Raw genomic sequence first — 27,536 nt, forward strand, 5'->3', positions numbered from 1 at the left:
ATGCTTAGTCAACACCGAACTCTGTCCCAGAGCAGCCTGCCTGCTGATCTGGCAATTGAAGAAACACATGTGCAAGTTGACAGAGCGGCCAGACCTTGGAAGGTTCGTATGGGAGCTGATCTTTGGTCCTCAGCCAGCGGTGTGCCAACATCCAGAAACAAAATCTGTGTTTGGGCAGAATGCAAGGCTTCCAAACTGTCTTTGCCCAATGCTAAACTATACCTCTCGGCCTGAAGAATTCATATGCTCTCGCCACCCCATTCTTCTCGTCGACATACCAATCCATAAGATTCATGTTGGCTGCACCTGGACTGCTTGCTTGCTGGACTAGACGATCTCGAATCTGCAACAACTTCTTAAGAAATGGAGAATCTGCAGGTTTGCTTCGCCATTGCCATATGTCCACTTGTCGGAGGTAATGGACCCATCATATCCAAAGGGAGTCCTTCCTGCGTTGATTGTTCCATAATGCTCTGCATAAGAGGCCAGAATTCTAGGATTGCAACGTATCCGCCTTCTTCCTTGGAAAGACAAATTGTCACCCAAGAGATTGGCGACTGCTTCATCGACAATACGAACAAGCGGCATATACCATAAAACTTGTCAATAACACCACTAGGTACAGGCAAACTAGATAACTAAGAGCAGTCCACTCCTTGGAGAGTTGGAGGACGGTCTTAACTAACTCCAACTTGCTCGTGTACGATAGAGTGTGCTTGGGCCATGGGGAAAGCTTCCGCACCATCGCATCTATAAGAGCCCATAGTGATCCGAAGCTTCTTCGTGGCTAATGGGATGCCTAGTTAGCAGAACGACAATGAACCTTCCTAAAAACCAAACCAGTAATCCGCAAGAGTGGGTTGGCGTGCAGCCCTGCTCTATCACCAAATGCCTTCAAACAGTCAGCAACCACTTGGATGGTGGGCTCGTTGGCTCTTGTAAGCATACACTGATCATTCAATCTATCTTGTCTAGAATTGAGTCAAATGAAAATCGGAGATAATATTAATGTTAACAAAGATGCGACTTTGACGCACCCTGTGTATGTACGTCCCAAAAGCGAACCTCCACGTGAAACTCCCGGATCTATAGTATGAGGATTGGTGGTACTTAAACTCTGCACATACTCAGATAAGCACTCGGAGCGTTAGAGATCAAAAGCTAGAGAAAAAGTCTTCCATGCAGGTCATTCGACGCTCAAGTCAAGTCATTTTTCTCCAAAAGAACAGTGTACGATGGGAAAAAAACTGTTGAAGATGAGTGCATATGTGTGCGTACCTGACCAAGGAAGAGGACCTCTCTTTTTATATGACACTGCATACTTTCAGAGTCTGACCATTGTTAAAAAATGTCGGGTATCAGGACCTGTTAGATGAGAGAGGATATACGATGGTCTCCTAGTGGTAGAAGGAAGGTTCTACTCTCAGATAATAGTAAACCACTAGAATATTCCCTGATGTATGATAGTTATTCTCTGACAAGATATTACGATTCCTTGATATTGTTGTCGCTTAGTGTTTTTCGTCCCACCCGGGTTCAGCTACAGACAGTTCCGTATGATCGCTCAAAGGCACCACCAAGACTGAACCTTGATGAAGGGATGAGCTATGGCGAGGGACTCCTTCACGATGTGACTGTTGAAGAGCTGGTCGGGAGTTGTCTTAGTAAAAACAACAAGATCATCTACAAAGCCCAAGATAGGGAAACTCGATTAATCGGGGGTAGGTCAGGAAATAGTCCAGGCTGCGTCTTACATCTCAAATATGGGACCTGCCCTGTCTGTGATAGACCAGGAATTATACGGCTGATGCTACGAGGCGGTTTGACTCTCGCTTTCCCTTGACTATTGACTATCATGATCCCTTGATTATTGACTGTCTGGCCTTATCGGATCCCTCCTTTATGCACCGTATCATAAGTCTCCCCTCCAAGTCTAGGCGAAGGAGTCTTAAGTCCGACTGACTAGACCCTGGCACGCTTGTGACTCAACCTGTATACAAGGGACTGGCGTGTGGCTGACCATTCTTGTAAAGACTAAAACCTGTATCCCTGTCACATTGATGCTATTGGCCCAGTGAAAGTGGTGATGTTGGGATAGGGGAAGACGAGCAGTGGTCACTAGGTATAAAAGAGTTTGCTAAGTATGAAAAAAGTAAGATTGATCTCTGTCTCTATTATTCTCGATTTCTCTTTCTTACTATTGGTGGAAGGAAAGTTCTACTTTCAGAATATAGTAGACCGCTAGAATATTCCCTGACGTATGACAGTTATTCTTTGACAAGATATTACGATTCCATGATATTGTTGTCGCTTAGTGCTTTTCGTCCCACCCGGGTTCAGCTACAGGCAGTTCGGGGTGATCGCTTAAAGGCACCACCAAGACTGAACCTTTATGAAGGGATGAGCTATGCGAGGGACTCCTTCATGATGTGACTGTTGAAGAGCTGATCGGGAGTTGTCTTAGTAAAAATAACAAGATCATCTACAAAGGCCAAGCTAGGGAAACTCGATTAATCGGAGGCAGGTCAGGAAATAGTCCAGGCTATATCTTACATCTCAAATATGGGACCTGTCCTATCTGTGATAGACCAGGAATTATACGGCTGATGTTGCGAGGCGGTCTGACTCTCGCCTTCCCTTGACTATTGACTGCTATATCATCTTGACTTTTGAGTACCACGTTCCCTTGATTATTGACTGTCTGGCCTTATCGGACCCCTCCTTTATGCATCGTATCACAAGCCTCCCCTCCAAGTCTAGTCGAAGAAGGCTTAAGTCCGACTGACTAGACCCTAGGGGTGACAATTTTCCCCACGGGTTCGGGCCCCGTGGGGAAAACCCGAAACGGGGATGGGTTCGGGGAATTAATTCGGGTATGGATTCGGGTTCTAGGATTTTTAAAATCCCCGAAATTAAATCGGGGCGGGTATGGGTATGCTATCCCCATCTCCGAACCCGCTCCGATTTTAATAATAATAATAATGTTAATACTAATAATATAAGTTAAAAAAGAAATCTCTAATTCCTAACCCTACGTCTTCCGCCCTTTCCCATTTGACGCTGCTTCCTTCGTCGCTACTCCCTTCGACAGTTCGACGCTGCCGCTCCTTTCATCTCGTCGATCTCCGCCGATGCCGCTCCCTTCATAGTGTAGATCTCCGTCGATGTCGCTCCCTTCGACGTGGTAAACCCTCCAGCCTTTCTAGTCTCCTACTCTCCCGTCATCGCTCCCAGTCCCTGCCAGTGCCTCCCTTCCAAGTTTGATCTCTGCCCTGTGCCTCTCTAGTCTCTCGTCGATATTGTTGGCCTACACATCCTACGATCCTCGTATATCATCAACGCTTGCTTCCATCATCAGTGAGGTGACCATATTTCAAGTTTTTGTTTGTGTCAATTTCTCTCTTCTCTTTTTTTTCTTGGATTCATGAATTCTATTTCAAAAAATATTACCTTATTTTGTTTCATTTTCAAATACAAATGATATTTTGCTGGTGTCTTTTGAGATGATCTGATGCTTATGATGCTATCTATTTTTGGCTTGCTTTACAAATTCTTGTTAATGTAGGGATTATGTGGATGAGTAGACTATGATTTTTTGATATTATGATATATCCTTTCAAATGGAAATTAATGATAATGAGGTTGAGGGTGTTATTCAAACTATTCCAACTATGGGAAGTCAAGTTCTTGCGTAGACAACATCACATTCACAAAATGAGAGTGTTCCAATTGAGGCAAACAAAGCAACTCTAAATAACACTTTAGATGTTGAAATTTCGGGTACAGATGTTGGAACAAAAAGAAAATTTAGATCTATTGCATGGGATCATTTCGAGAAAAAACTGATTGGAGGAAAATGGAAAGCGATTTGCAATGATTGTAAGAAAACCTTAGGTGTTGACACTAAGAATGGTACCAAGCATTTACTTGACCACATGAAAATATGCTTGCACAAAAAACAGAAGACCATACAACAATCTCTATTGCAACCAGCAAAATCCAATGATGGGACAATGCAGCTTGGGACATACCATTTCGACCAAGATCAAGCGAGGACAGAGCTTGCAAATATGATTATATTGCATGAGTACCCGTTATCTATGGTTGATCATGTTGGCTTTAGAAGGTACTCTCATGCATTGCAACCAATATTTAAAGTTGTTTCCCGAAACACAATCAAGACCAACATCATGAAGATATTCGAGTATGAAAGAAATAAAACAATGAAATTATTAGACTCAAATGCTAGTCGAATTGTGTTGACAACTGATATGTGGATGGCAAGTAATCAACAAAGAGGATTCATGGCCATCACTTCACACTTCATTGATGCTTCATGGAAATTACAAAGTCGGCTTGTTAGGTAAAATTTTTTCTCTTGAACTTTATACTTTCATTTACCATTAATAATATTACTATTATCATTAAAATGCATTATATTTCTTTTACTAGGTTTATATATGTGTCGTGTCCACATACTGCTGAGGTTCTCGCAAATGCACTTGTTGATTGCCTCTTGGATTGGAAGTTGGATCGTAAGTTATCTACTTTAACCGTTGATAATTGCACAACTAATGATGTAATGATTGAGCTTATTCTAGACAAGCTTCCTCCGAGTTCACTTATCTTAGAAGGAAAATTATTTCACATGCGGTGTTGTGCCTATATTTTGAATTTGATTGTGAGGGATGGACTAGAATTAATTAGTGATAACATTGAAACAATTCATTATAGTGTCGCATTTTGGACAACAACACCAAAAAGAGATGAAAAATTTATTGAAACAGCTCGACAATTGAAGATTCCAAGGACAAAGAAACTAGAACTTGATTGCAAAACACGATGGAACTCTACATATTTAATGCTTAACACTGCATTAGAATATGAAGCTGTGTTTGCTCGTTTAAAAGAACGTGAAACTTTATATAAAAGAGTTCCCATACAAGAAGATTGGTCAAAAGTGAGAGAAAATTCTTCTAAATTAGAGATGTTTTTGATACCACAGAGTTGTTTTCGGGGACCAAGTATCCCACTATAAATCTTTTCTTCTCTACTATTTGAGATATTAAGTTGGCAATTGGTGATTGGCTTCTCTCGGATGATAATGTGGTGAAAACAATGGCAACAAATATGAAAGTAAAGTTTGAAAAATATTGAGATATAATGAATTGTTTATTGGCAATTGGGAGTATTTTAGATCCAAGGTACAAGTGAAGACAGTTCAATTCTATTATCCTCTTGTTTATGGTGATATGTCTTCTTATGAGATTGAAAAACTAAAGAAAAAGTTGTGTGACATGGTTGAAGAGTATGAGAAGAAATCCAAACAATCGCAGAAAGTTAAAAATTCACAATCTTCTTCTTCTTTAAGGCCTCCACTTCCTAAGCGTGGTACTTATGCTGATAAATTTGAGATGTTTATGGATTCTAATACTAGTACTGAACATGAGAAGTCGGACTTGGATTATTATTTAGAAGAGTCTCTTTTGCCAAGAACAAGTGAGTTTGATATCTTATGTTGGTGGAAGACAAATGAGATCAAATATCCCATTTTGTATGATATTGCTAAGGATGTGTTGGCCATTCCCGTGATGACCGTTGCTTCTGAATCAACATTCAGTACTAGTGGGAGAATTTTAAATGCTCACCGTAGTAGACTTCATTCTAAAACTGTTGAAGCTTTGATGTGTACTCGAGATTGGTTATGAAGTGAAATTCAAGGTATTAAATAGTTTTCAAATGAAATTGTTTCTATTTCTTTATTCGTTTTCATTATAATATTTGTTATTCATTTTATCTTATTAGATTCTACAATTTCAAGTGATCAAAAGTTTGACAATGATGCTGATATAGAGGTAAGTTATTTTTATTATTATATTAAAGTGTTTAAAATTTAATTAATCTTTTTTCTATATGTCTTATTATTTTGTAGGAGCCGGAGTCATTGTCACGCACAGTCACAGATAGTAACTCCATAGAATGTTAGAATTTAATGTAATGGTCATATATAGTAACTCTATAATTTATGTCTTTTTTTTCTATTTGCTTTTGTTGAACAATGTGATAGTTTCTATTATTTGCTTTTGTTGGTCAATGTGATAAATTTAATCTCATTCAAATTCCCTGTCAACATTTATGCAGAAATAGATTTCAAAAACTGGATCAGATCAAGGACTCCAATAGAGGCGCTTACACCCACATAGCGAGGATAATTTAGTTTGCTTGAATACCAAGTGATTCCCAAGTAAGTGCCTTCATTTTCGATTGGACTAGGTTGTCTTTTGTAACTTAATATGGTGTTAGATTCAGTTAACAACCAAGAATATTGTATGATGATGTCGATATGTACTAATGATCAAATATAGTGCAGTATACTCACATATTTGATGTCCTCATTATCGAGAGCATGATCTGAAAACTTTTTCCTATAGGGGGTCATGTACAGGTACTATACACGGTGCTTGATTTATATTGTTAGAAATTAGCATGTTAAAAGGGAGTGAGTGAAATGGAGAAATGATACTTTACCTCTTAGTTCTACATCGCTATGTAAAATTTGTTAACCATTCTTAAATATTATCTAATCTCTAACAATGTTGAATATGAGTGATTATGTTAAAAATATATTATATGCATGCTAAAAGAAGAAAGTGAGAACGAGAAGATAAATATCAGTATGTACAAAAGCTAACTCTCATGTCTTTTTACTAATGTTTCATTTTTCTTAATTGATTATGGTACACTTTAAACTGATTCACAAATTTAAAGTAATTCCTCTAGCAGATCTAATTTGCTTTAAATTGCAGATGTAATATTGCTATTTAATTCTCTTAACTATCGAAACATAGTGAAATTAATTCTTGTTCTAACTGCTTTCAAATACTAGAGAAAGAGGCACTTTGCATTTTTTTTATTGAATCTACATTCTTTTAGCTCGATTATTTTCTGAGAAGATTCTTTTGTTTCTCTGTAAAATGAATCAATGACAATTGCCTCTAGGACTGCTGTATCCTCTCGAAATTCTTGCTCTTGAAGCTAGTCAAATCTTCTTATTTTTTGCATTTTCTGATTGTCGATTCTTCATATTTTGTGGATAAACAAAATATGAAGAATTCAGATTAATTCATATTAACTCAGATATTTTGGTGGATATGAAGATTTCATTTTTGTGCAAAACTTCAGATAAGGATTTGTCATTGGGCATGGATTAAGCAAGTTATGACTTGAAAGTAAATCAGATGATTTTCCTAATTCTTTTTGGGCGCATGTTTTTTATAACAGCTGGTGATGGTGTTTTTTTGATGGTATAAACATTTTGTATAATCACTAAGCTGGACATTTTTTTCCCAAACAATTCTTTACATTGTAATTGTTTAATCTTTGTAATATATTTTGATATTTAAAATACTCATATTTTCTTTATTTAATTGTGAATAATGACTATGATGTTTTTTGATATTTGCATGAAGGAAATAGTGTGCCTATTGATTTTGGACAACTGGAGTCGTTATTCTTGTGAGGAGATAACTTTTGTTGTAGACAGTTTCATCGATACTTTTGTGAAAATATTGTTGTGAATTGGTGGTGTTTTGAGAATCTATCGCATTACCGAATTATTTATTTTTTTCGATTATTTTCAAGAAAATAGGATGAATAGAATACAATGAAAATAAGTTGATATAATATTTTTTTTTTTCTAAAATCGGGGATGGAGTCGGGGTCGGGGTCGGGGCGGGGATCGGATTCTCCAATAAAAAAATTGGGGATGGGGGTGGGAATAGGGATTTAATCCCCGGGGCCGGGTTCGGGGATTCCCCGATTAGAAAAAATCGGGTATGGGGATGGGGATGGGGACGAGGATGGGGACGGGGATGGGGATGATAAACCCGTCCCCGCCCCGCCCCGTCCCGCCCTGCCCCGTTACCATTCCTACTAGACCCTGGCACGCTTGTGACTCAACCTGTATACAAGGGACTGGCGTGTGGTTGACCATTCTTGTAAAGACTGAAATCTGTATCCATGTCACATTGATGCTATTGGCCCAGTGAAAGTGGTGATGTTGGGGCAGGAGAAGACGAGGGGTCACTAAGTATAAAAGAATATGCAAAGTATGAAGAAAGTAAGATTGATCTTTGTCTCTATTATTCTCGATTTCTTTTTCTTACTATTGTTTCTAACTTAAGTGTCGGATGACTAATACTAAGAACCCCTTCCCTAACTCAATTTGTTTTGTAAAAGAACAAGATCTTCATTCAATCAATTGAGCTGCCCTATCCCTAATTTTCTAACCTCACACTTTCAAACAAGATCAGTAAGCAATTTGAGAGATCAGATCAAGGTGTACTATTATTTTATATTGATGAAGCACAAGTCTTTTGCCATTTGTTTTTTCGTTGTTTCCGTACATGAGGCTCCTCGTGATAAATCTAGCTACAATTTCCATTATTACAAAAAGTGTACCACCAAATTAAACTAAAATATATAATAAACAAAAGCCTCAAACTTACATCTCATTGAAACAAGAACTTACTTGATCATTCTAATTTCTAACAACACTCTACATATATAATTCAAAAAAATTTTATTATGTACTTATGCCAATGTCTATGAAAATCTCCCCGTATTGTTGAAAACTATCATGGAAAGTCTCACCTATTTGGGGCTCTAGCAGATTAATACTAATCTTTTAGTTTTCAAGGAGAGAAGATGCATCATGGGTGCATCTGTGCGCTATATGAGGATGATCATTGTCCTAATTAAATTTCGTATCCACACACGCCCGTCCTCATCCGGGCCTCCACAATCCGCACTCCATAGCAAGTTACGTGTCTACTTCCTCCATCTTTTCTTCTAAACAAAGATGGTGTTGGCTTTTTCATTCTTTTAAAATTTACTTTCAAGTTAAATTTAATAGCTAAATTTTAATTATAGATATTTGATTTATGACCTCGTTGTGATTTATGAACCGAAGTCAGTCACTGCCCAATCAGACCATAATGTCGCAACTTACGAAGCTGAGAACTTCAGTTACTATTGTCGTGCCTGTTATTGAAATTGGACCTAGGAGGCGACTTCTGTAACATGTCCGTTGACGATAGTAATAATTTTTCTATACTGAATCAATATCTTAGCTCCACCTTGATATTAAATCATTTATAATATACCCTCTTTTTCTTCTTTCCCCTTCGTCTTCTCCCTTGTCTTGGCAGGCGATGATGGAGGAAATTAGGGAAGGTCTAGGAAGGATTGGGCTATAGCCCGATCCATCTCTACGAATATAGAATCTAGTTCCCTCACTTATTCATATGAGGATGATGTAGTGTCTAATAGAGAAGTACGCAGCGTAGCATTTGACATGAAGATATTCTTTTGACAATTATATAAATCATAAAGAGGATTAAGTGGAAAAGATTTAGGACTCTCCTTTCAATTTCATCATATACTACCTTAAGTAAATCATAACTTAAGGGTCAAAATAACTTGTCAAAATTCATCCCGACACCATTTTAGCTCTCTTTCCATGATCTTTAGGGAGTGCACATATCAAATGGTTCATTAACAAATGATATAACCATTGACGAATCAATCTAGAAATATATTAAAGTATTTAATAATATTTGTGTTTGGGTATACCAAAATTTATATATTTAAATTATAAATTTAGGGGAAAAAAGGATAAACGAGAATAATATCATTAATAAATTTTTTAATATTATTTTCTTATATTTTTTTTTAGCAAAATGAATATTCACCATGCTCATCATATCTCCCTGATACGTTACTCATTATTTGAAGGAAGGGAGTAAATGAAAAAATCGAAACTAAGTATCATAGATGGTAATTCAACCCTTATTAAATTTTATAAATTTATGATTTAATAACGCCTTACCATCGTGAAAATGAATATTCAAAGTTCATCCATTCCATCACTATTCCCGTTTGTTTATGTTCCTTATTCGTCCATCAACGTCATCGCCACTGAACTCCTCCGCCCATTTTGTTCCTCCTCGTCCTCTTCCTCGTCCCGTTCGTGGTAAAATGCTCCTGCTTCGATCTCATCGCCTCCTCTCCTCCACCTCCGCCTTCCTCTCCTCTTATAAGGCTGCCATCAAGACCTCTCGCCTCGCTCCCCTCGGCCTCCGCGCTATGGCTGCCTACAGCGCCGCCGCCGCGTCGCCCTCCAGGCTTCTTCTCCGGCAACTATTCGAGAAGGAGTCGTCCACATATACTTACCTCCTCGCCGATCTCGCACACCCGGACAAGCCTGCTGTGGTGACGCCCTTTCTCGAACCCTCCCTTGTTCTATTATGAGTTTGTTTGATCCGGTGCTTTATCGTTTCCTTTGGTTTATCTTTTCACTGCTTGGGTGATTTGGATGTTTATTTTGGAATTGTGAGCTCACCTTTTGTAAGACTTTGTGTCAATTATAGTGAAAGAGTCCTCAAAATTTGTGTTTTTTATTACCATTCTCATTTTAAATCTTCTTGGTTGGCAAATACTCACATTTTAGTCAAAGATTTTATTTTTGCCTGTGATCATAGTGACCGATATGTGTGTGCAGATATTGAATATTCTGTATGAGTAATTATTCATTTTTGCTAATTTGGGCAATACAATGGGGGATGAAGATTAATCAGGAATGGCAAAGTTTTGATAAATGGATAATTGCTTCTAAAAATACAAAATTTCAGATGCCATGAGCCATATGATAAAAACTTTCATCTATTTTCTTTGATGTATTACCTATCATACCAATATTTCTTTCGATGATTAGAGATGCCAATTTTCAATGAGTTTACACTAACTTTCATGTTTCAGTTATTCTACATATCATTCTTCTCTAAATTTTTGCTTTGTTTTCATGCATCTGCTTTGATGCACACAAATTAAGTGATGATACATGCAGGTCTTAACGATGGAATGAATTAACACTAAACAGATACTCCTTTTTTGTTGCTTTAAGTGATACATAACACATTGAACTTGTTGCCGTTGCTAATATAATGTATTGGCTTATCTAGTTTGTGATTTGTTATATTAAATAGCATATCAGATAGTTAGCTGAGTTGACCTTTTTTTTTTTTTTTGAAAATAGTTTTTTGGGCAAGCCCCATGTATCTACATTCAAATAAGCTAATCTTCCAACCATATTTGACCTTGTCTATTCAGTTTGATGTGTAGATTGTTTTCGTGTATCCATGTGTTTGCTTCCATCATGCCTTTGCATTTTGTTAACCCAACCTTCTACAAGGAAAATCTTTTGTTTTGTCATTAACAGTTAAATATTTGCTTCAAATTGATTTAAATCACACATATTACTGAATGGTTTCATTTATTTATGTAGCTGGTTGATCCGGTAGACAAAACAGTGGATAGAGATACAAATCTTGTTAAAGAACTGGGTTTGAAACTTATCTATGCTATGAATACTCATGTGCATGCTGATCATGTGACAGGTACAGGTTTGATAAAGGTAAGCTATTGTTCATAAACTTATATACTTGAGCTTTTTTTTTCAGTTCATATGGCAGCATCAAAATACTTGTGTTATTGATTTTCATAATAAACATGTCATCAAATTTCCAACTTAAATATTGAGTGACTAAATACCTTACAGAAAAAGATGCCTGGAGTAAAGTCTGTGATATCTAAAGCAAGCACTGCACAAGCAGATCATTTGGTTGATCATGCTGATAAAATATATTTTGGTGGCCTTTTTCTGGAGGTAGGAAGTTCTTGGTATTGAGCAGATGAGTAGACTTTCAACTTCTAAACTTTTGTTGGTTCTTTTTAGCATATGGCTTGTTTCTAGTCCATATCTCTTGCACATTTTTGTATTGGACATTGTTATCTCATTCTTCTGTTTGCATGTGGCTTGGGTCTTGCATAGAATTCAGGTGTTTTGTATGTAACCTTTTATTCTCTCAGCTTATTCCTGAAATTTCCACTTGATGCTTGTGGTCTACAGCAGCCTAAGTATTCTTTAAGGACTAAGAAGTGGATATGAATAAAGTCAAGGAAGCATGAGATTTGAGCCTTGTTAAGTTGTTACAATCCACTTCCATGATGTTAATAGCAGACACATAATTAACAGTTCATCAGCAGCTATCTAGAATTTCATTTTCATTAGGTTTTGGTAGTTAATGCAGTGAACTTTTGATGGGATATTCCAAATCGCGTAGTTTGACTATTGAAGAGTCAGAAATATGGATTGGCTAATATCAGTGAAATAAACTCTTGCTATTGAGATCATCAAGCAACAAATTATAGTTACTATTTGATTAATTGGTGTCAAGTGGTTAGAATTGGTTAACTTTTGTTTCTGTGACTTATTATAGATGTCCATGTGTTGGTTACCTTTAGCAGGGTGCTCTGTTGCTATGGCTGATCTAAAGTGACTTGTTTCTGCTACAATTGCTCTATAGATTGCTGAGACTAGTCAATCATTTATGGAATATAAGTGAATATTATATTGCAGTTAGTTGATCTTGTCTGGTTATTGTGTATAGAGATGCTTTCATGATAGTCAATGACCTCAAGAGTAATTTGAATTTTACAAGAGAGTCAATGCAGACGCAAATTTCTTAAAGATTGCTCTTACCTGCTTGGTTGGATATAAATCATAACAGCAAAGCATGTTCTTGGATTGCATCCTAGTTAGGGTCCTTCTGGACCTATATGAATTTATACGATATTAGGGCGTAGAAATTTAGCTTTATTCTGTCCGGAAAAGATTATCTTAAAATTTTACGTTCCAGGTGCGTGCAACTCCTGGTCATACGGTGGGTTGTGTTACATATGTAACAGGAGATGGACCTGATCAACCTCATCCAAGGATAGCTTTCACTGGTGACACGCTGTTGATTCATGGATGTGGAAGGACAGATTTTCAGGTTCTACTTATTTTTTTGTTTTCTTTGTTCTGAAAGCAAGTCAATTATCTATGAATAAGTGGCAGGTAACTTTGTTTATTCACTCATGTCGTTCAAAAGGGATAACCATGAACTGCACTATTAGAGCAACTAGACGTACTCTGAGTTTTCTAGCGGCTGCTACATTCATCATGCTCTCTTATAATAGTTTCTAAAATCAGCATGGTGACTGAGTTGAATTGATCAAGATAAATGTTGTAAGAAAGAAAAGAAGGAAATCCAAAATTAAAGTAAAAATTGTAAAAAAGACTGATGACTTTGACATTGTTGAACAATACCTTTTCTTTGTTAGAAGATAATTGAAGATGACCTTGAGCTCAATTTCCTTGTTTCATCTGACAGGGTGGAAGTTCTCACCAGCTCTACCAATCAGTGCATTCACAGGCAAGAAACTAATATACTAATATTCATGTGGCATATCAGATGGATTGTTGCTTTATGTACTATCAGTTCACTGAAAATTATTCTCGACCATCTCAGATATTCACATTGCCAAAGGACACCCTCATCTATCCTGCTCACGACTACAAAGGCTTCACCGTAAGCAATAGCACATACTTCATTTCTTTGATCTTCATTATCTATTAATACACCTTCTGGCATCCAGGTTAGTACAGTTGGGGAGGAGCTGCTCTACAACCCTCGACTAACAAAGGATGAGGTTTTTTTCCCCCAATCCCTTGTTCAATTGAGGTTAACTTAATCATTTGCAATAACTGTTTTATCTGCCTTTTTTTGTGTTTGAAGGAAACCTTCAAAAGCATCATGGAAGGTGAGGGGTTTATGATCTACTTGTGGAGTTATATCCAGTTCCTTTAGCATAATTTTTTAGTTTAATTCTGTGACTTTTTTCTTTCCACGCACAGATCTAAAATTGACTTATCCTAAGATGATAGATATTGCGGTTCCAGCTAACATGGCTTGTGGGCTTCAGGATGCAACTACGAAATCCTAGACATCATCTAAAAACCTGATGAGATTCAAAGAGAGATGGAGAATGCAAACATGTGATGTCTCTTTGCATAATTATTCTCAATAAAACTTTGTAGATTACTATGAATAAATGCAATGCGTAAATTGAATCGGTTTAGTTTTGTTCCATTGGAATTGTACTGCCCGGTGACGAAGTAAATAATATATATCATCAGTCAATAGTCCATCTATATGAAATATCAAACCATTTCCTGAACTTTTCACCTTTATACAGACTGTTCTACACTTTCGATTTTTCTGAAAGACCACAGCCTCGATAATTATAAATTGGTTGAGAATGTGACTTCCAGCTATGACAAGGGAATACTCTCGATCTGGTTGTCTTCCATTATCAGTTTATCCATTCACACTAATTGGTTCTCGATTAGGTTCCTTTTTATGTTGCCCTTGCTCGCATTCTTTCTTTCTTTCAGTGGCTAAACACCAACATGTTCAGGAATAATTCTAACTCAGCAGATCGTCGGTCATTGCCTCATTCTCCATTGAATCCAGTTGCAAGTGTTCTTGCACTACTCGATTGCTTCCGGATGTGACAACAGACATATAATGCCAATGAAATAAAGTAAAAAAAAAAATATTCAAACAGAGCAATCCTTATCAGTTCCAACCAAAAAAAAGCTGACAGAGACAAACTCCTAATCCTCGAAAAGCAATCAGATTCTGAGTAAATTAAAGGACAAATTAACGCACAGGGCAAGCTTTCTTCCTTTTCCTCTCGCAGTTTATTTGCAGCTCGATAAGAATAATCACAGCGTCCGTCCGATCATCCGTAGCGTGTGAACACAGCCGACCCGAGAGTTTGACTGGAAAGTTTCCACCTTTTATTTAAAGAACGAAAAAGAACACCACCAATTGCCCATCTGCCTTTTGAACAATGCAGCAAAGTCAAACGCATTTATTATGGGGACTGGAGCCTCACCATCTACCTCTGCATTAATTATAGTTATTTATTCAACCCTCAGAATTAACCCTTAACCACACATATTTCGACACCCATTTTTCAACCTTCCTAATTAACTGCAGTAGATTCGTCAGTTTAATTGCATGTTTCATCAGATTACACTTCATTCATCAGAGTTAAGAACAGATGAAGGAATTAAGCCAGCCTTCGTCTTCTTCATTACGTTGCAGTAATTAACAAATGTGTACTGGGCGATGGAGACGTGTACGTGGCTACTCACAGTGCGTCGTCGTCTACACACTCGGTCAACAATCTCATGCAGGCAATATATACATTTGTTAATAGTCTCCTTTTTTTATATAATACCCAATTTATCTTAAATATCTAATCATTCAACGCCGTCACATTAATAATTACTACGTCATCTGTACAAACCATATATATTATAATTAGGCGGCCGTTCCCATAAATATGTTGACCACTTTGGCAAGCAAGCTCACCACAACAAGCAAGCTCCAACTCCAATCGATCAATTATCGATCACCATGTGATAATTAATCAAGGGGCAATCATTTTAATGCTCATAATTTCAGTCACTATCATCTATTAGTTTTTTGGGAGGGGGACTGTGATCATCTATTGGCTAATAATGAGGAATATCGAAGAATAAAAGGTTAGTTGAGATTAGGTTGCTAAGGGTTGGGTCTAGTCATAATGGTCAATGTCTAGATTAGTTCATACTTTCATGATGGAACTTTGCCATCAACTATTCTATGACATGATCAACGAGAGCAAGATGGTAAAAAGAAAACATTTTAAACAATTTGTATCAGATCTTAGGCAGCAACCACTAACCTAATACTCAATCCTAAGCTATATTATGTACAGTGACCTTTACTAATTAATTTAGATTGTGCTGATACATTTAGCGTTGTGCTGTCAACAATAAGTCATAGTTAAATTAGAAACAGTATATTCCGGTCAATCTAATAATGGGAGTAGTTGCATGCATACATATATATAGATATATCGTTAGATACGCACCATTCGATTAGATTAGGCGGTTGGAAATTATAAAATTAAAGATCTTATGGAGCGTAAGCCTGATCTTACTAATTAGTTTCCCACGTAGTCAAACCTCATCCCACCCTTTTAATTTATAAAACGTTTTTGGCAAATAATTGACCAGAATTTCTTAGTGTGAACCGAGACCGGTCACCGACCTGCCGGCCCGACAGATTCTGCCGGGCGAGTCACATGCCAACTCAGACCGCCAGTTTGACGCGCTCTCGTATCTCGAACCGCCGTCCGATCATGTCCTCCATTAGCCGCTTGATTCTGATCTGACGGTCTCCACGGCGACGATTCCTTCGGACGATGGCTACGCCGTCTCCGCATCGGAGACCACGCGTCGATGGGTCAACGCCGAGGTCACGTGCTGCGCCGCTGTCAAATGCCGGTGCCTTTTTCCTCGTTGGCACGCGTCGGTCGACGCGGCCAATAATCGGGGCGCTCGTTCTCTCCGAGCGACCGGAGATAGCCGGTTGCTCACGGCTAGATCGCGGCCGATCACTTCCACACTTGCGTTTAGATCGCCGCTGACGTGTAATTTCTTTTTTTTTTTAATATTGAAAGAAATATTAAAAAAAAAAAGCATAAAGAGGTTTACTTGTACACGGAGAAGACTTCAGTTTCTCTTCTTTTGCTTCTTCTTCAATCCATCTCTCGTCTTTGCACCAGCGTAGAGATCCAGCAGCCGCACTCCATCCGTCAATCTCCTCCCTCCACAAATTACACTAATTTCTCATCTCGCGATGGCCGGTGGCGTTCATGGAGAGTGGGAGAACGGTCAGTTCATGTTCCATGACGAGCTGTCGGCGCTCATCTACCAGAATCCAGCTCACGGAGGCGCCGCCAGTCCGGAGCAGTGTTTCTCATCTCCTCTCGCTAGATTTTCTCCTTTCGGTAGCAATTACAGAGTCTCCGGCGATTCGGCGGCGTTTGGTGTTGAAAATGCTGGTAATTATTTATACAACTCTAAGCAGCCGGTCGTCGTTTCCGGCGGCGGCGGAGGTACGATGACGCAGCACTCGTCGACGACGACCTCGTCTTCTACCGAGGTGGCTGGAGAGGAAGACCTAGAACGATTCAAGAAGACGCAGGAAGCTGGGAAGGAAGAGGAAGAGGAGGTGGAGAAGCAATTAGTGAGTGCAGGGGAAGCAGATCAAGAGAGTGATATGTCCAACTCCAAGAAACCGTGAGTTGTTAATTATGCTTTAAATTAATTACAAGCTAGCCATGTTTGTTTTAGTTGTATATCATCAGATTATTTCTCTAAAAAAGATAATTATAACTTAGATATATACACACAAACAGGTGAATCAAGATGAACCAAATTAATGTATCATACAAATTCCTCCTCCTTAAAAACTAGTAGCTACTAGGGTTCAAAGCTTCCTTTAATTAATTCTACACTAGATGAAATAATTAAAAGATAATTCGTATTCTGGGCATGATTACGAGAAAGTTAATTTTATGAATCCTACGTCTCATCAAATTTGACTAAATAATTAATACAGGAACAAGGCGAAGGAGAAAGGAGCGAAAAGGCAAAGGGAACCTCGTTATGCATTTGTCACACAGAGTGAGGTGGATCATTTAGAAGATGGCTACCGTTGGAGGAAATATGGCCAAAAAGCAGTCAAGAACAGCCCTTTCCCAAGGTTAATTATATAATTATTAATTATCTATCACTGATCAAATAAGTGCTAGCTGTTTTAATTCCCTTGATAAATCCCTTAATTTTAGAGCACTAGTACAATTATGCATGCATGCAGGAGCTACTACCGTTGCACGAGTCAGAAGTGCCCGGTGAAGAAGAGGGTGGAGAGAAGCCATCAAGATCCCACAGTTGTGATAACAACCTACGAGGGGAAGCACACTCATCACTGCCCAACAACCCTCAGAGGCGGCGCACACCTCTTCGCTCCTCCTCTGGCGCCGGCGACCACAAGCTTCTTAGCGATGCAGCAACTGTCTCAGCTGGGCAGTAATTCGGCACTGCTGCAGGGTACGAGCACAAGCCCTAGTTTGTATCTAGCAAACCTACCGCCTTCTCTGCAACATCTTCAATGCAGTACTGACTATGATCTCCTGCAAGATCTACTTCCTAATTCCCTCTTTCATGGCAATATTCAACATGACATGTAGATGATCATAATGTAGTAACTTATGCACCTCCAGTGCATGGAGGTAGCTAGCTAGCTAGTCTGATCCAGTTGTATCTAGTTGTTAGATAGATATCAACTTAATTAATTATGATTTCTACTTTTGTTGTACATTGGATTTGCTTTATCTTATGGTATTTTGATGATTTAATTTGCATGCCGTTTGTGTTTGTGGGTGTGTGTGTGTATATATATGTACATCTTCAATTTGAGTATATATTAGTTCAGAATATGAATGTATCATGCAAGGGGATATACTAACTAATAACACAATCAGGTCTGATTATAAATATTCTTAAGCATATATGCCTCCTTTGGCTCAGCTCAGAATGTAACACATCCAGATATCTAGAGAATGAAATATATATTAATTAGTATATATTGGATTTGAAATAATATATATAAGAATATTTTATAGTTTTTTTTCATCAAAAGGAATTTAAGTGACTCGTACATATTCCTAAATTTGAATTGTAGAAATATTATTGATCCGTTGGTAAGAACGGGGGACCCTAGTTGGCAGGAGGTCAACGACACGTGGAGGTCAATGGTCAAGAGGGTCAACCCCAAGGTCAGGCCGAGCGGACAGATGTCACGCCGAGCGGACAGATATCACGCCAAGCGGACCGGCGGACCGCCCAAGCATCTGGTTGACCGGACATCCGGCCAAGGATCCCCGAACCGGACGAAAGACAGCCTGACCAGGGGTCGGGTTTCCGACGCTCAAGGTAAAAGAGTCTATGGCCGGGTAGACGGGCCGCAGAACAATAAGGCGCAATTCCATCCGAGCACGAGCCGGGCTTCCCCGCCCGGGCCGAGGTATGTGCATTCCCGGGAGCCAATGAGTGCCGAGCGGCTGTTCCGCTCGGCTCGGAAGCAGACAAGAGCGCTAGGAGACAAAAAGGACAGCTGGTAACTTCATCCTCGAGACATCTGCTGCCGACAAATAGCACGGTCGGTGGCCGAAGCGGATAGAGTATCGTACGGTGGAAGTTTCCACCGTCACATCCGGGATATGCTCGGACGATTGTGGAATGACGTCAGACATGCTTTTCTAACACAGCCCTACTGAGGTATGTTTGGGGAAGCGTGCACACATTGAGAAGTGTGCCCGCGCCTCCCCGGGGTTTTGTATAAGGACCCCCAGACATATAAGGGAGGTGCAGTTCCCGAGCTGGCTCGCAAACGTGGTGCTGGTCGCCAAGCCAGGGAACAAATGGAGAGTTTGCATTGACTTCCGGGATCTGAACAAGGCCTGTCCGAAGGATTTTTACCCACTGCTCCGGATCGATCAGCTGGTAGACTCTACCTCAGGGTGCGAGCTGATATGCATGCTGGATGCATATCAGGCTACCACCAAGTGCCGCTCGCTCGGGAGGATCATGACAAAGTGAGCTTCATTACTGCAGACGACACCTACTGCTACAACGTGATGCTGTTCGGACTCAAGAACACTGGGGCTACCTACCAACGACTGATGAACAAAGTATTCCGGGAGTAGATCGGGCGCAACCTGGAAGTCTACGTAGATGACATACTAATCAAGTCACTCCTAGCGGCCAACCTTTTCACAGACATAGAAGAAACCTTCCGAACACTGAGGAGGTATGGAGTCAAATTGAACCCTCAAAAATGTCTGTTCGGAGAAAAAGGCGGGCGCTTCCTGGGATATATTGTGACCGAGCGGGGCATAGAGGCGAACCCTGGCAAGGTGAAAGCGCTACAAGACATGCCGCCCCCCAGGAATTTGAGGGAAGTGCAACGTCTCACCGGCCGGATAACTGCATTGTCAAGATTCATCTCCAAGACAGCCGATCGGAGCTTGCCGTTTTTTAAGATCCTCCGCCGAGCCACCAAATTTCAGTGGGATCAGGAGTGTGACCGGGCACTCGAAGAGCTAAAAGCCTATCTCAACTCACTACCTGTACTGGCTAAACCAAACGTGGGCGAGCTGCTCCGCATATACCTGTCATCGACCGAGCATGCTGTCGGCTCGGCGCTGGTAAAGGGAACCGGAGAAGAGCAGCTAGTGTATTTCTTGAGTCATATCTTAAAAGATGTTGAGTCCCGCTATACTAGTCTCGAGAAGCTAACGTTCGCCCTAGTCCTGGCTGCACGGAGGCTCCGTCCTTATTTTTTGGCGCATACAATCATCGTAATGACGAACAGCCCGCTAGGAAGGGTGCTCCTGAATCCAGAAGCGTCCGGGCGACTCATCAAGTGGACAACGGAGCTGAGTGAGTTTGACATTCAGTATCAACCCCGCTCGACGATTAAGGCACAGTCCTTGGCAGATTTTGTGACCGAAGTGCAAAATCCCAAGCCTGGAGCTATGTGGAAAGTATTTGTGGATGGATCGTCCACTCGACTCGGAAGTGGAATTGACATCCTGCTGCTCTCCCCTCAAGAAGAGCGGATGCACTTGTCCGTCCGGCTGGACTATCCAGCCACCAATAATGAAGCGGAGTACGAAGCCCTAATAGCCGGCTTGCAGGTTGCATGACACGTGGGAGCCAACCGAATGACTCTGTTCTCAGACTCCCAGTTGGCCGCTCAGCAACTCTCAGGGTCCTTCGAGATAAACAACGCGAGGCTCAGGCTCTACGCGGATGCCTTTGAAAAGCTCAGGACCAACTTCGTAGAAATTGTCATACAGAAGATCCCCCGAGCCGAGGACCAGTCTGCGGACGAGTTAGCCAAGCTCACCAGTTCGATATCGCCGGTCGTCATCCAGCAACCAATCGAGCAAGTGTCCCTGATGGCGCACATCGACCGGATGGAAGGTCTCACATTCCTGAGCGATTGGAGGACATCCATAATAGAATTTCTGCGATCGGAGGCCACGCCGCCCGATCGGGAGGAAGGCCAACTATTGAGGAGGAGAGTTGGCAGATTCACGCTCATCGGGGACCAACTCTACAAGAAGGCATTCTCCCGACCGCTGCTAAAGTGCGTCAGCTCGGAGGACGCAGAGTACATTCTGAAAGAGGTACACCAAGGATCCTGCGGAGGTCTTCCGAGCGGCCGGTCTTTGGCTAGGAAGATCCTGCTGGCCGGTTAATTCTGGCCAACCCTACAGGAAGACGCCGCTCGGACCATCGCTACCTACCTTTCTTGTCAAAGGTACCACAATTTCTCCCATAGGCCTATGATGGAAATGAAGGCGTCCACAGTATCCTGCCCGTTCAACCAATGGGGCATGGATATCGTAGGGCCTTTCCCCATGGCGACCGGTCAGCGGAGGTTTCTACTAGTGGCAGTCGACTATTTCTCCAAATGGGTTGAAGCCGAACCACTAGCCAAGATAACCGAGCAGATGGTCAAAAAGTTCATCTGGCAGCATATAATCTGTCGGTTCGGCATCCCTCGTTGACTCATCTTGGATAACGGCCGACAATTCGTTGGTCAGGAGCTTGGAGAATGGTGCAAAGGATACGGCATCGAGCAACACTTCACTTCCGTGACGTATCCTCAGAGCAACGGTCAAGCCGAAGTGGCCAATCGGGAGATCTTGTGAATACTTCGGGTTCGGCTCGATCACATAGGAGGAAGCTGGGTGGACGAGTTGCCCGGCGTACTATGGGTCATCCGCACAACCCCAAAGGAGGGAACGGGAGTAACACCGTTCCACTTGGTGTACGGTGGTGAAGCGGTCGTCCCAGTCGAGGTCGGAGTGGAGTCCGATCGGATCCAAAGCTATGATGAGGACAATGCCGAGCGGAGGCAGCTGGAGTTGGACCTAGTGGACGAAGCAAGAGCTAAAGCAGCCGTCCGGCTAATGGCGTACAAGCAGAGAATGAAGCAGAATTACAATAGGCGGGTAATTCCCAGAGCATTTCAGGCCGGTGATCTTGTATGGAAGAAAGTGAAGTCGGTCGGCGATGTTAGCAAAATGGAAGCTCCCTGGGCGAGGCCCTTTAAAGTCATCGAAAAGCTCCGATCGGGTGCCTACTACCTGGAAGATGAAGGCGGACGGCGGCTAGATTAACCATGGAGCACAAACCTGTAACACCCACGAAATATTTAAGCTATACATATGAGTATTCTCTTTTAGAATAATAGGGAAATGGAAATAAAACCAAAAAGAAATAAAAAGAAAGAGAAGTTAAGGCTTGAACCATGAACCTCTCATAATAGATAAAGCTAAATTGGTGCATGATAACCACTAGAGTCATGAATGATATATGAATAGCAAAGAATGGAAATTGTAGTTAAAAGTAAGAGTATGATTAAGTAAGGGAGCAAGAGAAAATCAAGTACCTTTCCTCCTCTTCCTCTTGGTTAAGAGAAGAAGCAAGCAAAAGACAAGTTGTCTTTCTCTCCTTTCCTCTTTCTATTTTCGTGGGAATGAATGAGGGTGAGGGAATAGAGGAATCAAGGGGATGAATGGGGACATTTTTCATCCTCATTGAGAATAAATAGGAATGAGAGAAGAGAAGGGAAAGAAAGTTTGGCTACTTCTTCCTCCTCCTTCTTTCTCCTTCTTCCTCCTCCTTCTTTCTCCTTCTTCCTCCTCCACCGAGACTAGGACTCTTCCCTCTTCCATTTCCGAATCCAAGCTAAGGTTTTCTCCCTAAGAAAACTAATTCACAAGAAGAAGTCCTCAAGATCTACTCCTTACAAGCAAGAGAAGTAAAAAGGAGAACTAGGAGGAGAAGCTTTCTTCTTCGTCTTCACAAGGGTATCTTCTTTTAAGAAAAACCAAGCAAGAAGATGTAAGTATCCCCTCACCTGTGGTACAAGTTGTTCATGTGTTTCCATGAGTTTAGATTGCTTAAAAACCTAGGGTTGTTTCTGTTGGTGCGGGTAGCACTAACGGTCTAACCCAGGTTTTGATGAATGACAAATAGGTTAAGTTAGTTGTGTTGTTGTCTGACACTTTGATCAAGTGTGCAGGAAAAGTCCAGCTAGGTCGACGGGCTGACCGGATAGCTGGCGAGAAGTCCAAGCGGGTCGACGGGCTGACCGGACGCTTGGCGAGAAGTCCAGCTAGGTCGACGGGCTGACCGGATAGCTGGCGAGAAGTCCAAGCGGGTTGACGGGCTGACCGGACGCTTGGCGAGAAGTCCAGACGGGTCGACGGGCTGACCGGACGTCTGGCAGGTAAGTGAGATAAGTCACTGGAGGGGAGTGACTGTGAGGACGCGTTCCCGGGAAGGGGACATTAGGCGTCGATCCGGCTTAGATCCATTTCGGATATCTAAGTCGAGATCGTGACTAGATTCCGGTCTCGGAAAGACGGAATCTAAGTCATACTCTTGATGCTAATTTTTATTACTTAGCGTATCTGTAAAAATGTGCTAACAAACTGTGCTGCAGGGCTTATTTGCCTCGGACTAACACTGTTTTGCAGGTAGGGAACAGTGAGGGTCCGGGCGGCTGGAAGGGATCCAGGCGCCCGGAGGCAAATTTTATCCCAGGACGACGTTGACACTTGGAGCATGCTGGTTGGGAGTGTTACGTCACACTCCAGGCGCCCGGAAGGGATCCAAGCGCCCGGAGCAGCATATAAAAGAAGCCCCAGGCAGGAGCTTCAACACATCAGTCTTCTGAGAACTCTGAGTCCAATCACTCTGCTGCTCTGCGCTCCAACAACGTTCACAAAGCTCCGACGACCCACACCGGCTCTCTTTTTAATTCATTGTTTGTCGGTTAGCTTTGTTTTCTTTCTTTTCATTAGCAATATTTGTACGTAAATTGTAATTATCCGAATTGCTAGTGAATTGCCCAACGAAGGTACTCAAGGAGTACGGGCCTTCGAGTAGGAGTCGTCACAGGCTCCGAACGAAGTAAAAATCAACAGTGTTCATCTCTTTACTTCTTTACTTTTCCGCTGCGTTTTAACTCGAGATTTTCGAATCGATATTCACCCCCCCTCTATCGAATCTAACGGTCTTACAAGTGGTATCAGAGCCGGTACCGCTCTGATTTGGTGCAACCACCAATCAGACAGGGGGTGAAATCATTTTTTTAACAATTCAAAACTGATATTATTATCTTTTTGGAAGATTTTTTTCTCTCGTTGCATTTAAAATCTAAATTGGTACAACACCAACTTAGAGTTTCTATTTCTCCCGCACTGCTAATCCAAGACGAAGTCTTGGGATATTTTTCCAGTTAATTTCGTGTGTGTAGGTAATGATGTCTCAACAAGAAGGCTTCAGCACAGTACGTCCTCCTCTATTCAATGGGGATGATTTTTCGTACTGGAAGAGGAGAATGGAGGTCTACATGAAGACAGACTACGACCAATGGATGAGCGTCACAAGGGCTTACAAAATTCCAGTAGACAACTCCGGGAACATACTAGACCCTGAAGACTGGACAAATGATATAAAGAAAAAGGCATCAATTGAAAACAAAGCCATCAATACTCTACACTGCGGACTAACACGAGAAGAACTGAACCGAGTCGGACCGCATCAAAACGCTAAGGAGCTTTGGGATAAACTGATCGAGCTGCACAAAGGAACAAGCGATGCGAAGGTAACAAAAAGAGATTTGCTGTTAAATAAAATTTTTAATATAAAAATGCAGGAAGGAGAAACGGCAAGTCAGCTCCACGCGAGGGTCAAAGATATCCTCAACGGTCTCCACGCGATTGGCCACCAAATGGAGAACCGAGACTTAATCAGGTATGCGTTAAATGCTTTTCCGCGAAACAATTTGTGGGCATCAATCGTAGATGCCTACAAAATTTCAAAAAAATTATCTAAATTAAAATTGGATGAACTCTTCTGTGAATTAGAACTGCATGAGCAAACTAACGCCGGGGTCGAGAAAGGTGTAGCTTTATTTGCAGGTTCCTCTAAAGAAAAGAAGAACAAGCCCGAATCTGAAGAAGATTCCGATCAAAACTCTGAAGACGAAGAACACCTGGTGAACCTGGTAAGGAAAATGTTCACCAGGAAAAAGAGAAGCTTCAGCAAACAGGATCTTCAGAAGATCAGTTCGCCAGCCGACTCAAGAAATGTCACATGTTTCGGATGTAACAAAAAGGGGCACTACAAGAACGAATGCCCAAGATTGAAACTTGACAAACCAAAGTCAACAAAGAAGAAAGCCCTCAAAGTAACATGGGACGATTCCTCCTCAGACGAATCGGAGGGAGAAAGGCAAAAGCACCAAAGTCACCTCGCGCTGATGGCTCGCGAAGCTGAAACGGAAGACGAATCAGAGGAATCGGAAGACGGGTCCGAACCCGAATCAAGCCACGAGTCCGCACTCGTTTCCGAAGGTTCCGAAGAGGTATACCTAAACTTAAATCGTAAATTCTTTAGAATTATCTCGTGTTTAAATAAAAAATTAGTTAAATTGGAAAATAAAAATAAATCGCTTCTTGAGGAAAATCAAAACCTCAAGGAACAATTAAAAAATTCGAATCCAACTCAAGATCGAACACTTGAGGAGGAGAATTTATCATTAAAAAATGAAATTAATAAGTTAAAAGAATTGTTGGAAAAATTCACAACAAGATCTAAAAATTTAGATTTACTTCTAAATAACCAAAAGGCATGCTACAATAAAACCGGACTTGGATATAAGTCAAACTCAAACAAAACCTTTAAATCATTGTTAACCCAACACAAAGCAACTAAACAAGCTTGGGTCCCGAAAGCGTGCTTAACCACGCAAGTAGGACTTAATCAATTCTATATACCTAAAGATAAAATACATTATATAAACTTGAATAAATCAGATCAAAAACTAAAATATAAATCTAAATTAAAATCAAAATTCAAAACTCAACAAAATTTAGATTATCACCAAGTTGATTATAACTATAAAAAGAATCGACACAAACCCAAAATCTAAATTAATGGCCAATAATTCAGGGGGAGGCTCCAGAATAGCTCAAAACTAACCTACCCGACAGGGTAACCCAAAACAAACTAACCCGGCAGGGTAATTAGGATTAGTTAAAGAGAGACCAAGTTTAACTTAACTCATGGTACTGGTGAAGTTTTTGGATGATAGTACGTTAGGGAAACTTGGGCATCGCATGTCTAGAAAGATATGGTTTCGATCTGGTGCATTTGGCCAAGTGGAACTGACCGAAGCTACCCTTAAACGAATCCTAACCAGTTAAACCAAGATTTAGTACTAAGTTCCGTGGATAGGACTATTCGGAAAACCTCGAAAGGTTGGTTACTTCTAATGATGTCCTTGTGACTCACCAAGCTTAGAAGTTTATCCGAAGAATGTCTATTTGTGGAAACCAAAGCTAAGTCTGAATCTAACACAAGTTAAAACAAAACTCTGTAATCAAACTAATTTCATCTCACAAAATCATAGGATTCCTTGATTGATAATATAAATCGGGTGAGATGAATAAAACTTAAAAATTAATTTCAAAATTTTAATTTTAAAACTTAAATTAATTTCAAAATTTCAATTTTAAACTTAAATTAATTTCAAAATCTTAATTTTAAAACTTAAATTAATTCCAAAATTTCAATTTTAAAACTTAAATTTCAATTTTAAAACTTAAATTAATTTCAAAATTTCAATTTTAAACTTAAATTAATTTCGAAATCTTAATTTTAAAACTTAAATTAATTTCAAAATTTCAATTTTAAAACTTAAATTTCAATTTTAAAACTTAAATTAATTTCAAAATTTTAATTTTAAAACTTAAATTAATTTTAAAATTTTAATTTTAAAACTTAAATTAATTTCAAAATTTTAATTTTAAAACTTAAATTAATTTCAAAATGTTAATTTTAAACTTAAATTAATTTCAAAATTTTAATTTTAAAACTTAAATTAATTTCAACATTTTAATTTTAAAACTTAAATTAATTTCAAAATTTTAATTTTAAAACTTAAATTAATTTCAAAATTTTAATTCTAAAACTTAAATTAATTTCAAAATTTCAATTTTAAACTTAAATTAATTTCAAAATGTTAATTTTAAAACTTAAATTAATTTCAAAATTTTAACTTTAAAACTTAAATTAATTTCAAAATGTTAATTTTAAAACTTAAATAATTTCAAAATTTTAATTTTAAAACATAAATTAATTTCAAAATTTCAATTTTAAAACTTAAATTAATTTCTAAATTTCAATTTTAAAACTTAAATTGATTTCAAATTGTTAATTTTAAAACTTAAATTAATTTCAAATTTTCAATTTTAAACTTAAAAATTAATTTCAAACTTTCAATTTTAAACTTAAATTAATTTCAAAATTTTAATTTTAAAACTTAAATTAATTTCAAAATTTTAAAACTTAAATTAATTTCAAAATTTCAATTTTAAAACTTAAATTAATTTCAAAATTTCAATTTTAAAACTTAAATTTCAATTTTAAAACTTAAATTAATTTCAAAATTTTAATTTTAAAACTTAAATTAATTTCAAAATTTCAATTTTAAAACTTAAACTAATTTCAAAATTTTAATTTTAAAACTTAAATTAATTTCAAAATTTCAATTTTAAAACTTAAATTAATTTCAAAATTTTTAAAACTTAAATTAATT

General features: G+C 39.4%; 2 protein-coding genes across 3 annotated transcripts; both read left to right on the forward strand.

The window, feature by feature from the left end:
• Nucleotides 1–9,917: 9,917 nt before the first annotated feature.
• Nucleotides 9,918–14,033, forward strand: LOC122042013 (persulfide dioxygenase ETHE1 homolog, mitochondrial-like). 2 transcript variants are annotated; one of them, XM_042601923.1, is made up of 9 exons: nucleotides 9,920–10,272; nucleotides 11,345–11,473; nucleotides 11,618–11,725; nucleotides 12,759–12,893; nucleotides 13,275–13,316; nucleotides 13,413–13,472; nucleotides 13,540–13,593; nucleotides 13,680–13,704; nucleotides 13,799–14,033. In XM_042601923.1, the coding sequence occupies exons 1-9, from the start codon at nucleotides 9,946–9,948 to the stop codon at nucleotides 13,885–13,887; spliced, it is 969 nt and encodes a 322-aa protein (XP_042457857.1). In that variant the 5' UTR covers nucleotides 9,920–9,945; the 3' UTR covers nucleotides 13,888–14,033. The 2 variants fall into 2 exon arrangements, with proteins under 2 accessions (XP_042457858.1, XP_042457857.1); XM_042601924.1 differs by lacking the exon at nucleotides 11,618–11,725 and having other exon boundaries at nucleotides 9,918–10,272.
• Nucleotides 14,034–16,528: 2,495 nt separating this feature from the next.
• Nucleotides 16,529–18,210, forward strand: LOC122039920 (WRKY transcription factor 71-like). Its single transcript, XM_042599334.1, has 3 exons — nucleotides 16,529–17,083; nucleotides 17,406–17,549; nucleotides 17,664–18,210. The coding sequence occupies exons 1-3, from the start codon at nucleotides 16,641–16,643 to the stop codon at nucleotides 18,034–18,036; spliced, it is 960 nt and encodes a 319-aa protein (XP_042455268.1). The 5' UTR covers nucleotides 16,529–16,640; the 3' UTR covers nucleotides 18,037–18,210.
• Nucleotides 18,211–27,536: the final 9,326 nt, after the last annotated feature.

The sequence above is a fragment of the Zingiber officinale genome, chromosome 2A, assembly GCF_018446385.1.
Source record: "Zingiber officinale cultivar Zhangliang chromosome 2A, Zo_v1.1, whole genome shotgun sequence".
Classification (NCBI taxonomy): Eukaryota; Viridiplantae; Streptophyta; class Magnoliopsida; order Zingiberales; family Zingiberaceae; genus Zingiber; species Zingiber officinale.

Bases quoted from the DNA above. Each gene is read 5' to 3' on its own strand.
- LOC122042013 (XM_042601923.1), top strand. From the start codon at position 9,946: ATGTTCCTTATTCGTCCATCAACGTCATCGCCACTGAACTCCTCCGCC. The intron at 12,894-13,274 runs GTTCTACTTATT...TTCATCTGACAG, and splicing joins GTGGAAGGACAGATTTTCAG to GGTGGAAGTTCTCACCAGCT. The intron at 13,317-13,412 runs GCAAGAAACTAA...CGACCATCTCAG, and splicing joins ACCAATCAGTGCATTCACAG to ATATTCACATTGCCAAAGGA.
- LOC122039920 (XM_042599334.1), top strand. From the start codon at position 16,641: ATGGCCGGTGGCGTTCATGGAGAGTGGGAGAACGGTCAGTTCATGTTC. The intron at 17,084-17,405 runs GTGAGTTGTTAA...TAATTAATACAG, and splicing joins ATGTCCAACTCCAAGAAACC to GAACAAGGCGAAGGAGAAAG. The intron at 17,550-17,663 runs GTTAATTATATA...GCATGCATGCAG, and splicing joins AAGAACAGCCCTTTCCCAAG to GAGCTACTACCGTTGCACGA.